General features: G+C 44.8%; 1 protein-coding gene across 2 annotated transcripts in view; it reads right to left on the reverse strand.

Moving 5' to 3' along the window:
* Positions 1 to 410: 410 nt before the first annotated feature.
* PDE9A (phosphodiesterase 9A) overlaps positions 411 to 21259 on the reverse strand; it is a 51394-nt gene continuing 30545 nt past the window's right edge. For both annotated transcript variants that reach the window (XM_041399813.1, XM_041399812.1), the window contains 11 exons: positions 17831 to 17912; positions 15571 to 15645; positions 12494 to 12580; positions 8880 to 8984; positions 7205 to 7287; positions 6080 to 6236; positions 4853 to 4966; positions 4093 to 4197; positions 3212 to 3340; positions 2498 to 2593; positions 411 to 821 (listed from right to left, as the gene is read on the reverse strand). In XM_041399813.1, the coding sequence (XP_041255747.1) occupies positions 771 to 821; positions 2498 to 2593; positions 3212 to 3340; positions 4093 to 4197; positions 4853 to 4966; positions 6080 to 6236; positions 7205 to 7287; positions 8880 to 8984; positions 12494 to 12580; positions 15571 to 15645; positions 17831 to 17912 (1084 nt within the window). In that variant the 3' untranslated portion in view covers positions 411 to 770. The remainder of the gene's footprint in view (positions 822 to 2497; positions 2594 to 3211; positions 3341 to 4092; positions 4198 to 4852; positions 4967 to 6079; positions 6237 to 7204; positions 7288 to 8879; positions 8985 to 12493; positions 12581 to 15570; positions 15646 to 17830; positions 17913 to 21259) is intronic.

Genomic DNA, 21259 nt, shown 5'->3' on the forward strand with positions numbered 1-21259 from the left:
AAATGTGTCACTAGGGCCTACCAGGCAAATAAAAATGTATGCCTGGACCCTTGTCAGTGTGTAAGCATCTGGTGAGCTATGCTGCAATTAGCAACTGCTGTACACATATAGAGAGTATCTTGACTAAAACAGACCATGTCCCAAAAAAGGCTCCTTAGCTAAACTCTGATTTGTCTCTACAGACTGCAGGCAGCTGGGTCGCCAGAAAGGCAGATCTGCTGAAGGGTGGAGCTGTGCACAGGGAGAAGAATCCTGCTGGGAGGCTGTTGTGGGAATGCTGGAGCTTGGGGAATCCTGCCAGGAGACTGTGGTGAGAGTTCAGGACCCTGGGCAATCCTGCCGGGAGGGCTGTGGTGACAATTCAGGAACCTGGGCTATCCTGCCAGGAGGCTGTGGCTGGAATGCTGGAGCCTGGGGAATCCTGCCAGGAGACTGTGGTGAGAGTTCAGGACCCTGGGCAATCCTGCCGGGAGGGCTGTGGTGAGAGTCCAGGAGCCTGGGCAATCCTGCCAGGAGGGCTGTGGTGACAATTCAGGAACCTGGGCAATCCTGCCAGGAGGCTGTGGAGCGAATGCCAGAGTCTGGGGAGCGCATGGTGTCCGACGGCAGCAGCAGCTCTGTGGGGAGGCTGCAGGCTGTGGATCCATCTCTCCCTGCATGGTCCCACTTGGGTTTTGACATAGCCACCACCTCTGCTTGGCTAATACAGCATTTCTCAAAGCAGAGTAGCCTCAAAGCTCGTAGTTTATTTGTTCAAAGGCTGTTTCCTCTCACTTTTCGGTGCTGCCGGGGGTCAAACCTTCACTTTTCTGTTTCTGGAGCTGGAATGAAGAGCAGAGCAGGATTAATCCCCCCTGACTCACACTCACAGTGCTGCTGTGAGTCCCACGCTCAGCTCTCTACAAGGCATGTGCAACATTTCCTGGGAAATAATAGGCAGCAGCTTGGAATATCACAGGCATTGTTTCATCCAAACTGCTCTGGATGAATGTCCTGGGTAAACAGAACTCAGTTTTTAGTTTTTCTCATCAGCTATTGTACTAGGCTCTCAGATTATTAATTAAGTTCTCTTGTTTCAGAATACTTCTGAATTCAAGCAGCTTCTATTTTTTAAGGCCTCTTGTGCCAATACACTGTAATTAAAGCTCCATCAGTTTGTATAAAAATGCTGTTTTGACAGCTTCTGTAAACCAGAAGTAAAATCTCAGCTCAACTTGAAAGATGAATAAAACTCAGAAAGTCTGGCAGTCGTATTTGAGTTCTTTCGCCCTTGTTTGACAAATGGTCCTGTCTAAATGAAAAAATGCCTAAAAGGCTTTGTTCTCCTTTAAAATTTAGTGCCCTCAGAGCCTGTGCACTGCCCTTGTTTGACAAATGCTCCTGTCTAAATCAAAAAATGCTAAAAGGCTTTGTTCTCCTTTAAAATTTAGTGCCCTCAGAGCCTGTGCACTTTGATCAACAAGCCTCAGTACTTGAACTGCAGAGGGGCTTTTTCTCCAAAGCACTTGGGAGGAGAGGGGAGCTACAGCAAAGCCACTGTTCCACTCATGGATGATCAAGTGGAGGAACCTTCATTACCCACATACCAAACAATACCAGCACAACTGGTGCTCCAGGGCACTTCCCAACTTATTTTCAATGATGGAGTGGCTGATAGTAGCCTGCCCACATGGTGATTTTTTTAACGTCAGAAACTCCTTATTCTGCGATGCCATTAGGGCAGGTTTTGCTGTGGATCTTGGCAGGGAAAAGAGGCACTGGAAGAGGTGTGCAAGAAAGGAGTGCAGGGAGCTGTCACAGGCTGCAGGGAGCTGGACCAGCACTCTGACTGCTGCCCTGGGCGCTGCTCTCTGCCCTGCCAGGCTCCTGAGGCAATGCAGAGCTGCTGAGAGACAGCAAATGTGGTTACCTGGAATTCCCACCTCCCCTGAGCCTTAGAAAATGAGAGATGCTCTGTACATTAAAGTCCCCAATGGGCAATTAAAGGACTTCACTGGTTGTGTGTTTAATCCTCCTGGGTGCTTTGCATGACTGAGTGATTCCTCATAAAATGCCAAGCCCATCCTCGATGACACACACGTGACTGGAAGTTCCTTCCCAGAAAATAAACTCATGCACTGGCGCTGCAGAGCCTTGAACTGCCCAACCCCAGAACATTTTGCTGCAGTGTAACCCAGGCAAACTCCTTCCCAAGGGAGGGCAGATCCCTCCAGGGAGAGCTGTGCTCCCTTCAGGGGTTATCCCTGGGGTCTGTGCCTTGCAAGCAGCTCCTGTCCCGTGCCCATACTTGTGTGGTTCCTGGTAGACTCTGCAAGGACGTGTTTTTACTGTTTGTGGCACACACCTCTCTCCAGGCAGGTGTAATGAATGTGTTTCTCAGGATAATGATTATGCCACAAGCATTCCCACTGTTTCAGAATTAAGCTGCTGCTTAATTATAATCTTTGGCTTATTCAATTATAATGTTTGCTGTATCAAGGAGATAATTGGAGTTTACCTCTTTCATAGCATCATCTATCTGTTTTAACCCCTCGTAGTGGTCCCTGGATTCCCACAGAGGCTGGAGCATCACCTCCTCCACTTCTGGGAACAGCTGGGTGGGAACAAGAGAAAGACTATCAGCATTTCCTTTTGCATTCCTCAACTTGCTGCATTATTTAACTGTACATGCTGAAAATGGGGTGTGGAAGGTACATCCCCATTTCCCTGGGACACTAAACACCTGATGGGTGTCACAGTCATATTTTCTGAAAAATCCCTTCACCCAGGATTTTGCTCCTGGGAAGCTGAGAAGCCTCAGAGAAAAAGGAAAGCAATATTATCTCATTTGCTACTCCTGTGTTTTGCTGCTTTGAAATGTGGTTGGAGATTGTTTATCTAACCAGTGATTGTTTTATTGGTTTCATGTGAATTGTTTTGACTCATTGGCCAATCAGTGCCAAGCTGTGTTGGACTCTGGAGAGAGAGCCACAAGATTCATCAGTATCTTTTAGCCTTCTGTAAGTATCCTTTCTGTATTCTTTAGTATAGTTTAGTATAATATTAATTAATATAATATAGATCATAAAATACTAAATTAGCCTTCTAAGAATACGGAGTCAGATTCATCATTCCTTCCTTCCTCTGGGAACCCCGCAAATACAATAGGTGGGGGCAAACACTGCCAGCTCTGCTGTCCCCCTCTCTGGTTTCTGGCCCTGGGTGACTTTACCTTTGTCACTGTTTCAAACATGGGGATGAGGACGAACTTGAGGAATCCGATCTGTGCCGTGGGTTTGGTCACTTTGTCGCGGTCCATGAACGGCGCCACCGGGAGCCCCTCGGACTTTTCTCGGTCACTCTGGAACAACCAGAGGAACAACCCAGAGATAACAAAGGCAGAGATAACAAATATTAATCCTGTCTAGCATGCTGTGGGGAGAGCGATGCACCAAGCAGATGAGCAGCCCTCAGATGCAGATCACAGAGGTGTCTGTAGATAGCACAGAATAGTGATGTGCTTCCCTCAGGCCAATGTCTCTGCTTTGTGGAGAGCAACATCTGAATAAAGAGATTTCTGTTCAGTTATTTCTGCTCAGCACCAGCATCAAAGTGTTCACACTCCAGGCTTGCAGGGCTGCTGACTGTCTTTCCAAACCCACTGGACTTGTGAGGTAAAATATTTCAGAGCATTCAGAAAGCTGCTAATGGCTCTTGCTGCTCTGAAAGAGATGGAATAGTTCTGTGATTTCCTCATTGTTCTCCAGAGAGTGATTATTTTCTGGTATTCAAACAGAAATTATATCTCATTCTTTACTAATGATTAAAAGAGAAAATGAGTTGCATCCACTTGCTTGCTGAGCAGGATCTTTTGCTGGCATCCTTCTCTGACTTTTTGTAAAAGAAGCTTTCCATGGAATCATAGAATGGTTTGGGTTGGAAAGGACCTTAAAGATCATCCAGTTCCAACCCCCTGCCATGGGCAGGGAAACTTCCACTAAACCAGGTAGTTCAGAGCTAGAACCAGAGTGGGCTGTCAGTGAAGCACCTGTGGGATTTGGAAATAGCAGAAAATTGTGAAATTGTGCAATTGCGTCTCTTCCTCACTCTTACCTGCATAAAATACTCCTCCAGCAGGCAATCTACCCAGGGCTCTGCTACCTCCATCGGGCGGACTTCATTGGAGATGTCACAGCATTTTATCAGTACCATCTTCAGCTGAAAGAGGATAACACTTCAATGCTGCACTCCCAAAGCCAGCCCTTTTCCCCCTTTCCACAACCCCTGTCCTTGCAATGCACTGGGAGGCAATGCTTTCAACCAGAAAGGACAATTTCAGGATTTAACCAGAGGTCTTCAATGATCTGGATCCTTTTTTCCCTCTCTCAGCTGCTCTGTGTAAATCACTTATCCCCTCTCTGCCTTGGTTTGCCCCTCTGGCATGTGTCACAGTGGGATGTGCACTTATCTGCTGCAGGAAGAGACTCAGTCACAAGTGACCATTAAGGTTTTTGTGGAGCACTCAGAGGCAGCTGGGAAAAGATTTCCCTGGGAATCAAACACAACTGCACTGGGGAATAGAGAAGACTACGGGTTTTACTCTTACAGAATTTTTTTGCCCCACAGTAAAGGATTATAAGATTTTGTGGCCTAATAGAGTAAAATTTTTTATTTTCCTGATGGGATTCCAGGATTTCAAAAGTTGGAAAAATCTACTTAATATAGAGCACTTCCAAATTGTAATTATTTTTTGGTGTAGGATGGATTATTTTTTTATAATATATATTGAATCTCAGTTTTTCAACAAACAAAAGTTAATCTACAAGCTTTCACTCCATGCACAGAAAAATAACAATCCACAAAACCTCCTTACACAGGTCATGTGTTCTTCATTTGTGTAATCAAAGTTTTCCATTTTTTCCTTGAAAGAATCCAGTATTTCTGCATGTCTCGCCATGTCTGTAGCCAGGATTAACGTAATTATCCCCTAGCAAAGAAAACATGTTCACATATTAACTTGACATTCCTTACAAGGTCTGCTATTGCAAAGCCAAGTAGGGTCTGTCTTGCACACAAAATGCCTCAGATGCAATGAATTGCTCATGCTGGAAGGGGAAATTTCTGACTTGGAACTGCCAAGGAAATGGGAAGAGGGTTATAAAGAGTTCGTGGTACATGAGGATCATGGTTTTATGTGATATTCCAGAGACACTGAGGTTTTTTCTTTCTCATTGACTAATTGTAGAAAAGCAAACTGTACAACAGGATGTTAAAAGCCACACTCTGGCTGCCAAGATCCACTTTCCCCTCCTTGGAAGGCACTGTGGGTTTTGCTGCTGACTCTTAGTGGCCCTGAGACAAAAATCATGATATGGATGCCAGCTGTGCCCATCCTCTTTGGATTAAGAGCTTTGAAACACTTGGATGTGGACAAGGAGCTGTTTCCTCCTTCTGTGCAGAGCTTATGATGGGAAAACATGTGGTTAATTTAAAGTTGTGGGTTTTCATACAGAACAGTCCATTTTGGGCCCGTGCCAGTTTCCCACACACTGGCAGAATCAGGAACTCCAACCAGCCTTTATACTGCTTCTTCACTTGGTGTGTAAGGAAGGTGTAATGTGGAAATTAAGACTGAATTTTGGCCCTTAGAGGCCTGATGGGAATTGTAACATTGTTCAGTGCCTCAGAGATAACTGTGATGACTCCCAGTGCACTAGGGCCTCTTCCAACAGTACAAGTGCTCTGCTGTTGCAAATATTTTCCCCTTTTTAAGCCCCTCTTAAAATGAATACAGTGTTCCTGCAAAGCACAAACTTCTGCCCTGAGAGCTTAAACCTTCCCCAGTCAGAGCTAATTGGCTCCTCCAGCAGTATAAACATCTACCCCAAAATGTCATAGGCTTTAATAATCAGGATGTACTCATTATTCCTCAACGCATTCCAGGGAGTGCTGCTGTGGAAATTTTCCAAGAATTTCTCTTGGACCCTTCCAGTGTGAGGGGCTTTTTCAGCCTGGCCCTCCAGGGAGGATGAACCACTCCCATCGCGGAGCAGGGAATTCCGTGCGCGTTTATAACCGCGTGCAGGAGCAGCATTCCTACCTGTCTTATCTGCTTGAACTGGTCCTGGTCCACGTTGGAGAAGATGTTGAATTCAGGCTGGGAGATGATCTGGAAGGCCACGGCGCAGTGGTGGTTCTCCAGCGGCGAGATGTCGTTGTAGCGCACGGCCAGCTCCGTCCGCGCGTTGATCTGGTAGCTGAGGGCAGGGAAAGCCGTGAGCAAAAAGCTCCTCAGACACCCTCCAGCTGCTCCAAACCACGCTGCTTCCTCCTGCTTGCATTCTTTTCAATGTTTTTTCAGTTAGCTGCAGCTTTGGGGTTTTTTTGGTTGTTGGTATTGAATCAGATTTTCACAGAAAAGAGATATTTAATATCATCTCAGGCGTTGATTCCCCTCAGTGGGTGAATATTCACCCAAAAGGTTTTCATTCCTTCTTTACAATTTGCCACATTTCTAGTTTAAAATTATGTAGAACAAAACCAGAAGGAACTGGTTTTGGTTTTTTTGATTTTGAACAAATAAAAAACTGTTTTGATGTTTTTTCTACCTCTAAAAAAAATCTAAACTGTTTTTTTTTGTTTTGACGTAGAACAAACCCAGAATTGAACTGTTTCATTTAACCCCTACTAATGGCAAATGCAGAGATTCTCACTGATCCCAGTCAGAACTGGGCTCTGCCCTTATTTAATGAGTGGTTACAAATAAATCAGATTCTCTCTCTTTCACATGGACACAAAAGTGTCTGTGGGTCAACAGCAATAATTTTCTCACATGAAAATAAACAGAGTAAAGTATACTTCATGATTTATAATTATGAAATAAAGTGTAAGCTGAATCCCCCTTTGAATGTTAGTGTAATTATTCCATTATAATAATTTATAGCTCTGTTACCAGCTGTAAATTATTTCACCTTGTTTTCTCAGGAGTTTGGGAGGAAAGTGTTTGAATAGAAATCTGAAAAAAACCCATTTTCCTTACAGAACCAAGGACAGCTGGCAAACCCCAGCCCAGACCTCAGCTCTGCTTTGGCCCATGTGAGTGACCAGCAGGGCCTTGGGAAAAGGTCAGGCTGTGAGAAGGAAAACCTGATCTACCAAAAAATGCCAACCAGGGTTACCTTCCCAACAGATTCTAAGGGAAGAGAAAAAAAGAGACCAGACTCACGTATTGTTATAGCCTGGATGGTCCAAGTCATGGCACACTGCTGCAGTCATGAGAATCAAAATGTCAATTTGGGAAAATTTCTCCTGTAAAATACAAAACATGAATGTAGTATTATGGTTTCTACTTCCCCTGTCCCTGTAAATCAAAAGAAATAAAGAAACCAGACACATTTGCTTTTCAGAGAAATGCAAATCTGAGCAAAATGAAGCATTTTTCCTTGGATGAATTTACTTCAGTCAAGAAAGAGAAATCTGCCTTCCCTTCCAGTAAAAATGACTCAGATTTGCCTTTGTTGCATGAAATAACAGCAGCTCAGAGGAGGCAATTTCCTTGAAACTTGCTATTACTGCAGAGATGATATAAAAGCACTGAGACATTAGTAGAGTCTCTTACAAGGCATTTGAGCACCCTGATTAGGTAAAGGGAGGGCTGGAAGATGGCTCTGTTGCCACTGCATACTGCATTAAATAAAGTTATGAAAAGAGCAAGAAAAATTAAATGTTGTGTTCCCACAGCTTTTGAATAGCACGGACTTACATTAAAGCAAATTTTTCTTCATTCTGCTACTGGCAAGAAAACAGACTTAGGCCAGTAACTGATATATGTAACTATAGAGAAAAAAGGGGGGTTTTACAGTTAAAAAAGCAGTTTTGTAAAGAAATTAAACTAATATATGAATGCAGGTTATCCAGACATGAAATTAATTGATGCCTATAGTTTTGGACAAAATAAAGGTGAAGTGTGTGCCCTGCACATGCCAGGCTACAGGACAAGCACAGGTAAAAGCACACATTTGGAGGAAACCTCTTGTGGGAATATTTTGTGTCCCAAACAAAGAACAAACCCACAGACCATAACTCAGCAGGGGTTTGGCTGTCATTCCTGAATGTTTCACTCCATCACAGTACAAAGTGCGGACATCCAGGAGCTGAAGTTACCTCCCAACAGCCTCAGAAAGCTGTGCAGGTGCTGGGGGTCAGGCATGGGATGGCTGAGGTGGAAATGCAACACCTCTCCTTGTGTGCCCAGGTGTCAGATTAAGTTTTTTCTGATCTAGAGATCTGATCTGATATTAAACACCTGAGAGGTGTTTAAAAAACTTTTATTCTATTTGCAGTTTCACATGAAGGGTGAGACAATAGATGTTATAATTCATGCCATCACAATGAGAAGTCAGATATTTCTTAGTTATAATACACTGTGTTTCTTGGCCTATCAGTTTTTGCCATGCTATATATAAATAATACTGTAATTAATAATAATGTAATAATAATGCAATTAATACAGTAAATGCCTTAAAGCTAATCATCAAAAATTACTCTTTGTGGGTCTTAATACAATACACCTTTCATAGTTCTATTTCCCTAAGGTATCCAGAGGCCTTCCTTTGAAACTTATTTCTAGTTCCATTTCTCTCCCAACAATGTCTGTCCTATTCCATGGCATTCCTGAGTCAGCATTTCTTGTCTCCAGGTTTGCACAGGGATGCACACACTGTGTGAGCCTTCTGTCAGGCTTGGAAAATTCCCTACAAATCCACTTCCCACACCCGGGGACTGAGCAAGTACAGCCTCCTCAAAGGCCACAGCTTGCCAGCAGGCTGGTGTCTCGTTTTGCAGGAGAAGTGGCTCAGGTTTGAGGTGGAAATGGAGTGGTGCCATGGAGGGGGTGGTACCTGGAGGCTGCAGAGCGAGATCATGCTGTACATCATCTGGGTGACGCAGAAGCAGTGCCGGAAATTGTGGAAGGGGTTGTTCCTGTAATTGTCGTGGATACACAGCTGCAGAGAGAGGGAATGGAGCTGTCAGAGGTGGCAGAGCTGTTTGCCAAGCACTGGAAATCCTTAAAGAGTCCTATGGGGCCCAGGATTAGTCTCTGCTAGGACAGAGTGACAGCACAGGGCTTCTGACACTTTCCGCCTTCCTGTGTGAGATTTGTGTAATAGATACATATTATAATGTTGTCTTTCTGCAAATATTAAAAAGTATTCTATATGTGTGGTGTTAAAGTAACTTTGCTATAAAGACATAGTTTTTATTTCTGTTGTTAATTAAGCTTTGACATAGTAGTGAAATAGCTGATATAAGCATGCTTGTGTTAAAATTCCTGCTTGGATGGGATAACACCCCATGAACACAGGATGAGGACCCTGCTACAGATCTGCCAGCTATCAACACTCACTGTCTTCAGAGTGACTGAGGCCCAAAAACTGGAGGTGATAAAAAAGGACTAAAACCACAGCCAAGGAATGTGCATGCTCTAAAAAGGTGGATCCCAAGGAGGAGATGTGCTAAACAATTCTTGGAACATGTAAACTAGTTTGGGGAAAAGTTTACTATGCATAAGGGTCTATGAATATGCAATAAGCTGATGTAAGAGAAAAGGTATTTAAGGAGTATACCAAAAGATAACAGGATGCTTTTGGATAAGTGCCAAGAGGCACCTGTACCACCCTTTGCTCTATGGTCCTTGTCTCCTATTGTCCTCTATTAAACTTTTAAATTTTCACAGGAGAGTGAAGGGGTTTTTCACATTTGTGTGTTCCAAGAATTCACCAGCAGGTAAAGCTCACAGAAAATCCCCTCTCATACCAGCCAGCAATGGGCAAACATCCCAGCACAGCTGCATCTCAGTCCTCAAGAGAGGACACTCTGCTCTCATCTTGAATTTGTATTTCAAACCTTGCAGTGGCTAAAGGGAGAACTGTAGAGGGCTCAGAGCCCACCCCTGGCCCCCTCTCCTGCTGAATACAAACTGCAGCTCTGATACCTTGAGGCTGAAATGTGGCTGTCGTTTCATTTGCCAGTGCTCAGAGGTGGCACTTTGGGACGTGTTGCTTGGCAAAGGGAGGATGTGAATGCACACCAGGCTGGAGCACACCTGGGTGGGTTTTCTATGCCTGTCAGCCCGGGAGAGATTGAGCTGTCATGGGCTCACAGGAGCCATTGTTTGGTTTAACTTTCTATAGATCCTGGCTTGGTTGCCCTCGTTGCACAGGCAGGATAAAGCCTGTGTGTCCCTGTGTCCTGGCTAGTGCCAGCCAGGCTGGCAGAGGGAGGCTGGCACAGCTGGGTTGGCACATGCCACGGTCATTATTCCAGTGCTGCTCTGGTTTCCTGTCCCTCACAAAGCAGCCAAGAGTCAGCAGCACTGCTGGACCCCCCTGCTGAATCCTCCAAAGCTGGAACCCAGAGAGCCCTCATGCTTCAGTTACTGAGCCTGAATTAATGACATGGACAGCATTTGTCCCCTTCCCCAGCTAAATCAGGAATTTACCTCAGGAGTCCTCACACCCCATCAGGATCAAACGCTTCAACCCATCACCTGACTTCTAGGGAACCTCAAAGCTCTGGATGAGGTCAAGAGAAGTGTGGTATTTCAATGCTTATTCAGTACTTGTGGGCTTCATTGCAAAAGCTGCACATATGATTCTGCAGCAAGGATTTTAGAAGCACATTTCATTACTTTAAAATGACTTAGGAATGGCATGATATGGTTGCCAGCCAGGCTCACAGGTGGTATCTCGCAGCCTACACATGGCACTGCACAAAGCTGCATGGATGTAATGTGCACATCCAGCACTGGAGCCCAGAGCATCCCAGGGCACTCCTGGCTCAGGAGGGAAGGAGAGACTGGGTTGCATTAATCACTCTTTCCTCCCCTTTCTGGAAGACTTCTGTAGCCAGTGGATTTGGGATAAGCGTGGGGTGGCTTTTTCTCTCCTTGAGTTCAAAGTGATGCCCACACTGTGCCACTTTGCAGCAGAGCCCTTGAGGCTTTTAGAAATCATTTTTATTTCTTCAAAAAGATAGGAGACCTCACCCTGCCTTACCTTTGTAGAAAATACACTACAAACTCCCCTTTTGTGCTCAGAGTGAAGCTGTCTTAAATGCTAGTGGTGATAAATTGCCTGGAGACACGAGTAGGGGAAGCTGCCTGCAGCAGTGTGTGTGGGTGGGCTGTTGGTGTGTGTTGACATATCACCTTGCTTCCCATGTTTTTGGGCTGTGAAACAGGAGGAGGAGATCTTTTGGTTCATCTACTCCGTGTTACCCTTGTTTGTGTTGGGTTTCATCCCACCTCTTGTCTTCAGCTGCTTTATAAGGTCAACACCACCCAGCTTTTCATTTTCCTTCTTCAGACAGAGAGACTTACCAGCTTTTGATATTTTTTGGTTTCTCCTTTAATGCAGCCATATTATTTTCCTAAAAAGGCTTCACCAGTGCTGGGAATAAATTGCAGGTGAGCCTCCTACCTTCTGTGGTGGCATTTTATCCCTTGTTCCAGGCTCTGCTCAGCCTTGTGCCTCGTTGTGTCCCTCCTGCAGCAGGACACCCAGCAGGGACAGCCGCACGTGCCTCCTGTAACATGTGATGGACCCACTCTTTCCTTTGTCTTTTCCAGCTGCCTCCTGATTTTGTGAAATTTTTTAGGAGTCTACATCCATCTAAAACACTGCCCTCTGCTCTCTGCGAGCTCCTCAGGGAATTAGAAGAGATTAATGAGGTGTAAGTCTTTAGTACAGGAATCCTATGAAACATCTGCATGATGAATTCACACCATGATGTTTTTAATTATTGTCTCAATCAATTTGTGAGACACAGAGGTAAGTTTTTACTAGTTGTAATTCCTCAGGCTATCCCTGGATGCTTTTTAAACAATGGTTAAAATATTTATTGGTCTACAGTTCTCTAAGAACATGATGGGTTTTTTCTAAGAAAGCCAATATATTCTTCAGCTTTTTAGCAAACACTTTCTTTTGCTCTCCCTTGGACCTGAAAACTCATTGCTTTTTAAATATTCCAGTGTTTCTCCCTCAGCCATCTCACTTTTGGTATGATCTCATCTTTCTCACATTTTGCATCTCTGCAACATTCTCACATCAAAGACTGAAGCAAAGAAAGTTACTTTCTCAGCAATTCCTTTTCCTTCCTGACTTGCTCCTTCCTCTGCTCCCTGTGATTTAGTACACTGAATGATTATTGCACTTTCTAGCTATATCTGAAGGCACTTGTCTTGCCTCCCTTTGCAGTAGGTATCAAGAGCATTCAGCAGAAATGAACTGCTTTCAGTAATGGAAACCTCAGCAAAGGAATGCAAAACAGTTACAAAAGAGTCATTTGTGACCACAAGAATGCAAACACTTTCTGAAGGACTTAAATTTTAAAAATTTGTATAGACTGACTGCTTTCATTGGGATTACTCATGCCAGTCATGTTAATTCCACGACTAAATGCCTTGTTTATTGATTTTTGAATGTGAAAAATTGCAAACACTTGAAACACTCACCAACCACCTCTTCAGGGTGATAGGATTGATGTTGAAGTCTTTTACCAGCCCAAGGTCGTGGTACATGTGCTCCAAACAGCTCAGCATCTGCAGCCAGGAACAGGAAGGTTATTTTGGCTCTGTAAATATCCCTTGAGGACACCCTGTGAAGCGAATTCCCCCCTTGCAAGCATCAAATAATTGCAGAGCCCTCTTTAGATGAAAGAAAGATGTTCAAAGATTGCATGATTAAAGTCAGTGCAAGAGGGGAGACAGAGAGGGTCTGAAAGCTTTTTGAAGCAGACACGCTGCTCTTGACTTCACAGGTTTTGTGCAGGGCTTTGAATATCACACCAGCACTCTTCAGTGACTGTGATTTGTGTGTATCACAGCAATTCCTGCTCACAAAAAAAGCCTTGCCATTTTCTAGTTCAGCTGGGATGTGTCCTGTTGCTCAGTGAAGCCAGTGGGAGCTTCTCCCTGGCTGTCCAGAAATGGATCAGGCTCTAGCTGAATAGAAAATGACAGCAGAAAATAAGAGATCCCTGAAGAAACTTATTTCAGACATTCGTCAATACCTTCTTTCTTTATGACTTCTTGTGAGCTCCTAACTCTACTATCTTACCTCACATTTCTTGTTTAAAAGATTTCCCATTATAACCCTACAAAATTGCAGCAATTTTGTGATTATCCCCTCATGGAGACTGTAACTGTGAATCCCTATAGCTGAAATGCAAGGACAGGCAGCTCTTTTGAGACAACATCTGCTCTGCAGCAGCAAGGGGGATTCAGGTAATTTAGCACCACCTCTCACATTTAATCATCAAGCCCCACATCTGGGCTTGAAAGAATTGAAAACAAAATATATTGACAATCTCAAGATATTGAAAACAAAAGATATTGATAAAATCTCAAATAATTGAAAACAAAATATATTGAAAATCTCAATCTAACAGCTTCCACCAGTCAGAAATGAACAGGTTCCTGGGAGTTCAGGAGTTTTTGTGTATATGCATTCCCATTTCTGAAGGTCCAATCTGCAGGGGACGGAATGTGGTTGGTCATTGTGTTAGAAAATGCAGTTTTTAGACTGTAAAGCACACCAGGGGTTTCAACATGAGGGGTAAAATATCACAAATACAACCCTGGGGGCATTTCTAGTTAGTTTTCTGTTATTTAGGCTCTTAGAAACTCACCAGAAAAAATGATTTAATCTAATGAAACTTTATATTTATCCAGGGAAATATAAATGTAAGTCATGGAGTAACAACAGGGCTGATTTTGAGTAATCCAAACAGGAAGAAAATGTCCTGCAAGACCTGAGGGACAATGCCATGAGCTGAATGCTGCTCAAATCACATGGACAGCATTTTGCTGAAAATCCCCTTGTCCTGGTAGAATACATGTTTTGCAATAGTTCCATAAAAGACTTTCCAAGACAAGAAACTTTATCCAGAAGTGCTGAATTGCCCTTAGAAATGCAGCTGTTGCCAAGAGAGCTTTGGGTGAGTGAGGAGGCGACTCTCAGTCCCAAAACTCCTGCCCCTGAACACAGAGGAATCTCAGTTTTCATGTTTAGCTTTCTTGGTCAGCAGCAAAAGCTGGAAAATGGGACTCTTGTAAGGCTTGAAAAGTGAGAGGGCATTTGAGAAGGAGGAGCCAGGCTTGCTGCAAAGCTGTGTTTACTGAGATGCAGCAGGACACATTATTAATTTGCTTACAGCTGACCAAGGTTTATGACCTGCCTGTCCCACTTGGAGCACATGGGCAAACACTCACTGCTAAACAAGCACTGACAGAATTGAAATGTTCTCTGTAAACATAAAGCAGAGCTAAGAGGGAGAGATAAACCCATATGGTGCTCACAGCTTGTGGGGAATCTCATTTCTGAGCACACTCCTCCTTGCAGGGCAAGTTAAATCTCCACACTCTCCTGTTTGCCTTCTTGTTGCCACCTGATAATGTTTGCTAGCCCTCTGAACGAGTTACTGTGCTAAATCACTGGAATCTGTGGATAATGGGTTTTGTCTCTCCTCATTCTTTCTTAATAGTCAGAAGAACAATAATCCAGCAGGGTTATGGTGCACCTGTCAGGCTGTAATTCTCTCTTGCTGCAAAGACCTCACAGGCATTTATGGTACAGAGAGAGAGCAGTGGCTGCAGAGCACCTCTGACCACACAAGGGAAGCTCTCAGCAAATGGGAGATGGACATAAAGCCACCAGAGAGCCCTTCTGTTGTTCTTCCAGACACAGAAAATACCCTGAAGGGAATGTGCTGTTCCTATGGATGGGGTATGGGGTGTTTTTCCTTGTCATGCTGAGCCAGAATCATTCTGTGCAGAACCTCTGAGAAGGTAATTTGGGTGATTGCTGCTGGGGGTGCTGCCCAAGCCTTCCCCTGGGGAAAAAAAAAAACAGCACTAAACTCCTGGTTTAGTCCTGTCCTCCATCATGTTTTTATTGAGTGAGATTTGCTAGTGCTTGCTAAATCTGGTTTTACATTACATTATAAGCTGTCCACTCTTAACATCCTTCTCCTTTATGCTTCTGGAGGTTTACACATAGACCTTCCAGAACCTTCTTCAGTACAAGTGATGAACCATGAATAACACTAATAGCAGTAAAAAAGGAAGAAAATTGGCTTTGAATGCAGCCTTGCAACCTCTTCAGAACAAACTGCAGAAAAAACCCTCAGCTGAAGGGGTGTGAATCAATGTCTGCACCTCTGCCTGCTGCTTTATTGATTTGAGTGGAGTTATTGATGATGTGCTTAAGCACACACTTCACTGGGGATTGATTTGTTCAGATAAAATGGTATGGGAGAACTCATGTGACAGTAATGACAGTGCACCAGTTGAGGGACTTTACCAGGAAGAGATTAAAGAGCAAATGAAGAGGAGCCAGGATATGATAAGCAGCATAATCTACCTGGCATCTGCTAGGAAGAAGCACTGCATTTCTGGTGTGGTATGGAAATGAAAAAAATATAGAAAGTAAGGCGCAGAAAAGGGGGAAAATCCTGCAGACTGTCTCAAAGGGCTCTTTTGGCCTTATTGGCTCTCAGAAAGTGCCAGCCCTGCCAACCTGGCATCCTCACCTCGTTGGGCTCCCACAGCCAGACGTCAAAAGTTGGTTTCCGCAGAGCCTCGATGGTCTCCTGGGACAGCATGTACTGCAGACAGAAAGGCAGGAGGTGTAAACAAGGGTGTCTCTGCCATGGGAATGCTGTTGGCATGTCCTTGGGGCTCCCAGGGTTCCATTCATGAGGGATTTAGCCACATTTCCCAAGGAGAGAGCAAATGATCTCTCCCTCTGGCCACCCAACCCTCCTCACCCTTCCTGCCAGGTGGCAGCTGCTCATTGGGGCAGATCCTTGTGGAGCAGAACTTGGGAGAAAAGGGAGAGTGGAGGTGTTAAGGAGAGGGTCATGGCTAAATCCAGCACAGAAAATCAAAGGCACAGGGCACAGACCCATCCCTGCACTGGTTCTGCTGCCTGCAGAGCATCAGCAGCACTCAAAGCTGCCAGTTAGGGAGGGGGGGTGTGAAGTGTCTCTGCTTACAGTGCTAAATTAGCTGCTGGGGATGATATGTTTATTTTCAGATGATTTATGCTCTCATTTCAAGTGTTTTTTCAAGAGTGCCCACAGTTTCAAATTGGTTGTCAGCCTGAAAGATTCAAGTGATTTTTTATCATTACACTCAGAAGCCTAAAACAAAATCAAGCTCATTCACCAGTTATGGTTGTATACAAAATGAAAAGAAAAGGAATATGCAGGGTTAAAAGACATGGGGATATCAGGACTCTATGGATTCATCTTTTCAGGATCCTATTCATCAGTGGTTTGGGGACTCAAAACCCTTGTGGCTTCAACTGGTCCATTTACCATGGCTGTCTCTAGTCTGGGTTTACTCTCCTCAGCAGGTGAATGACAATTTCTGAGCCATCAAATTGTTTGATACTAAGTCCAAGGAGGACTTGGACTTAGTGTCCAACACAGAGGATTAATTTTTCTTCTTCAGAAGGCAAGGAGTTTTGCATTTGCACACACAATGCACATTTAGTGTGACTTTCTGCAAGAAAACTGCAAATTAGCAGTACAGACTTGGAGTTGCAATGACATCTTCCTTCAGCCTCACTGACACTGGACAAATCCAGCACCTCACAAATTTTGCAAATCTCTAAAACCCCAAACTCCCATGAGTTTTGGGCTAGGAGAAATGCAGAAATACAAACGTTTACTCTGCAGTGGGGCAGTTCAACTCTTCGTAGCCTTTATTCTTAATTCAAGATCCTAATGCAGCAGTCCATCAAAGTTTAATCTGACATATATGCTTACCAAGGGAAAAAAACTGGCTTAGAACTGATGTGTTCTGTGAAATCATGTGTTAGTGTCAGGAGCACAAGCCTCCTGGGCAACAGTTAACTAAAAGAAATAGAAGTCCCAGAGTCTCTGCTTCAGTGGAGGTCACTTTAGCAAGACAGAGCAGAACAAATAGCAGAATTTATTGCTCTGCTGGGCTCTGAAGACAAATGTGCACAGAGCCAGGTCCATGTCATAGATCTGCATCACACAGGACTGTGAGGATTCAGGGTGGCTGAGCCAGCTTTGGTGTGTGTGAGGAGATGCTCATGGTTAAACCATGATCTGCAAATGTGTGAGCTGGTGTTTTGTCATGGTCTGAGCTCGTCACTGGGCAGGCATAACCAGGCAGCTTTTAATAATTCTTGTGGGCAAAGACTGCTGGTTCTGGGATTCAAGACCCTGTGCTCTTCATGGTTTCAGCCTCATTCATCACTGTGGACTTGTACTTGTGCTTGCCCAGGAGACATTTTTTCTTCCAGCATTACTGTTTTCTGTAGCAAATACACTAACTCATTTTCACAGGGACAATGAATCATTTTGGAGAGAATCCAATGTCGCATTTTCTCTTTGTTTCCCTAGGTGAAGCATTCCCATAAATTACTTTTTAAATTAAAAAATAATCTATTAGGAGAAAGCAGGCAGCAGCACTACTTTCAATCAGAACACAGCATTACAGGGTGTTTTTGATTGTTGCTATGAGCGTGGAGAATAAACAAATATACCTAGACAAAAGAGCATTAAATGTTGATGAATGCACAATGTTCATTAACATTTCAAACACTAACGAGCTTTCAAGTATTAAAGACTACTGAGAATTAAACTTTAAGTCACCATGGGCAACTGTTGGCTTTTTCCATTGGCATTTTGGATCAGACCTTGGATTTAGAATAACAGGGAATTAATGGCTAAGGAGTCACACATTGTAAAGCAGCACTTGTGAGGATGGCAGTCCTGCAGCAGGAATATGGGAAGAGCAAGGGTTGTGTCATACCTTTGGGTAGGATGGTACATCCCGCCGGGGAGCTGGCCTCTTGTTTTCATCCAAAAAGCTGTACTTGCAGGGACAGTTAGTCCTGAAATGAAATATTCATCTCTTAACACTGAGGGAACAGTGCTTCAAAAAGTGCCAGAAATGCTCTGGTCGTGCTCTGGTCTCCCCTCAGAGAAGCACCCCACCCCACAGCCTCTCCCTTTCTAAAGCAGTGCTGTTCAAAATGCTTTGAAAGTGTGATTCTCCTCAGGATTTTCTCCCCTTGTGCAACACCCCTGCTGCCCTTTCTCGGTCTATTTGCATTCAAGAGAGAAGCATCTGAGTTCAGGCATGTATCCATGGATACCCAACCACTTCTCCTTAAACTCCCAGTGAGCAGCTTGCTGTCCATGGCAGGCATCCTTCTCCAGGGCTGCCAGGGACCACGCTGGCTGTGGGCACACCTGTGTTGATTTACTGCTGAGGGCACCCACTGAGCCTCGCTGCAGCCCAGGAGAACTTCCACTTGGATGGTGTGACCTCCTTGGCTGCTGCCCCTCTTCGTGTGGGACAACGGAGAGGCACGGACTTGGCAGACACCTCTGCTTGGCTCCCTGATCCTGGAGAAAGGGAGCCCCTGCCAGCAATTACAGGTAATTAACACTTGCCTGGTTATTAACACTGCCAGTTATCTACTCTTCTTTCCTCTGCATGTGGAAAAGCCAAGCTGATGCTTTCCCATCTGGGCAGAGGCCCAGGGGGGACCTTATCAACAATTCCCTGATGAGCCTGCAGCCAGGCGAGGCTTGGGCCCTTCTCCCAAATGACCTCAAACTGTGCCAGGGGAGGGACAGGCTGGACATCAGGGAGAATTCCTTCATTGAAAAGGTGGTCAAGCATTGTCAGGGGCTGTCCAGGGACGTTTGGAGTCCCCATCCCTGGAGGTGTCCAAGGAAGGCCTGGACGTGGCACTCAGAGCTCTGGGCCAGGGACAAAGTGGGGATCAGGCACAGCTTGGACTCCATGGCCTTGCAGGGCTTTTCCCAGCTAGTTGTCCACATGGACTTTATTAATTCTTGTGTGAGGCTGATCTTCCTGCATTTTGCATTTATACAGTCATGAAATGGTTTGGGTTGGAAGGGACCTTAAAAATCATCCAGCTCCACCCACCCTGCCGTGGGCAGGGGTGCTGCTCACTAGGTCAGGCTGCTCTGAGCCCCATCCAATCCGGCCTTGAGCACTTCCAGGGATTTATCCCTGCAGTCCTAACATTTGGATTATCCTCTCTCAGTTTTCAAGCCCCCTGCCAAAGGAAGCAAAAATAAACCTCTCCAAAGAAGCCAAGCAAAGCATTCCGTTAACTTGGTTTTTGCATTTTTGATTATTATATTTTGCATTGTATCTCTTTTGAGTGGTTCTCTTCTCTGTTGGGAATTAGTCCAGGTCTCTTTTTGCCTCTTAACATTGATGTCTGCTGTCATTTCTGGTGTCAGTGTCTGAATCCTGTGAAAGTTATGTCATTTCACAGCTCAAGGTGGTCAGCTGACTTCAACCAGCTGCCTTTTCCTGCCCTGTTTAAGGAGATTCTCACTTGATGAAAAGCTGTCTTAATAATTTCTAAAGCCGTTTCCTCAAAACTCCACTGTGTGGGGTATTAGTAGGATAAAAATAGTGAGATTGGGGCATTCCTTGCCCTAATTGGAGCTGACTGCCAGGGTTAGCTGAGGGTCAGCCAGCTATCTCTAATTCCCAGCTGTAGTAGGATATTGAAGCCTTCATCCCAGCACACTGGGGAACACACCAGAGCCAGGATGCATCAGACCTTCACAAATGCAAAACTGGATCTGCAAATGATCATGATTTTAAATGACACCGTAATGCTATTAGCATCTGCCAGTGGTGAGTGCGAAAAGCAGACAAGCAAAAAAAAAAGCAATTTGAGGAGGATGCAAATGGAGCTGCTTTGCTCTTCTGAACAGAGAGATGCACAATTCACTGTGCTTTTATAAACCTGGCTGCCCAGCCTTACTCTCTCATTTGGCAATGTAACAGCAAATATAAGAAAAGGTAAACACCCATACAGCTGTGTACACCGTGACCTTTTTGAAGGAATACAGGCACTCACAAATATTTATGTACATTAATTAAATTTAATGGGATCCCTAACTGCAACCACAATGCATTATCTAGCAAATGACACTGCACAAGGGATGACAGGTCTAAATGAGAGCAAATAACATTTCCACTTCCCTGGGATGCCTCTCATCTCATGCCAGCAGGAGAGGATTTGCTCAGCCACCCTGGGGTCAAGCATCCCTAGGCTGGGGTCACCACAGGCTGGTGACCTGGCTGCTGTGGGGCTCTGGTGGCTTGGGAATAAGGAACCTCAGCCCATTCCTCAGCAGCACCAAGGAGCATCATCTCCTCAGACCTGTATCCACATCTAGCTGCTGCTTTGGCTCCCACACCCACAGGGTGCAGAATTCTGCATGAGCAGGAGGAGCCTTTGAGCAGCTGGGAGGAGGGAGATGCAGCTCAGGGTAACCAAGAGGAGATGTGACAGAGCCACGTGGACACAGCACCAAAGTGATGCCGAGCAGAGCGAGCCCTGCTCCTGCTCCCGAGACAGCAGTTGTGAGTGTGAGCTCAGAGCAAGCCAGGGTGGGTGTCTGTGCCCAGCTGAGCCCATTCCCATCTTTACCACATCCTTCCAGCCTCACACCCCTGCTGGTCTCTGGCTGTAGGAGCCTGTCACATCTCACCACGAGCCCTCGGTGAAGGTGACACCCCAGCTGGAGCTGGCTGCACTGAGCAGATGGAACACCCCCCCATTCCAGCTTTTCTTGTTAACAACTTGTTGTTTAGACCACAAAATATAGATTGGAAGGTGACAGGATCTGGGATGGGAATTAGTCATGGCTGCTGGGACAGTCTCGTACTGCCTGATGTGGCGTGGTGGTGACTGAGTGAACGTGAACTTGCCATAACTTCTTTTTTTGGACCTAATTCCCTGTCCACCTGTGCATCACTGTTCATCATCATCACTCTGCATCACTGTTCAGCTCTGCCAGCTCCCTACCACAGCTGAGGCAAAGACACATGGGCACACACGTTTCTCACATCACACCCAGCACAAATCAGCACACATGCTCTTGCATTTGCTGCCAACCTGGGCTTGGATTTTTCTAATGAGATTTCTCTACACACCCCAAAAAGAAATTATGCAAGTCACAGGGTAGACTGCATTCCACCCTGCTGGGATAAATCTGAGGCACACATCTGAGGTTAATAATGTTATTCTGCATTTATGCTAATATGACAGTTGAATTTGGCCTTGGACTTCATGGGAAGGAATTATCATTGTGCCTCCTGACATATCTGGATGGCAACATTTATAAAAATGAGTGATTATAAAGCCTGAATCTTTTAGCACATCTCCCACTGCCCTCA

This window comes from Onychostruthus taczanowskii, unplaced genomic scaffold (genome assembly GCF_017590055.1).
Source record: "Onychostruthus taczanowskii isolate IOZ18803 unplaced genomic scaffold, ASM1759005v1 scaffold17, whole genome shotgun sequence".
NCBI classification, from domain to species: domain Eukaryota; kingdom Metazoa; phylum Chordata; class Aves; order Passeriformes; family Passeridae; genus Onychostruthus; species Onychostruthus taczanowskii.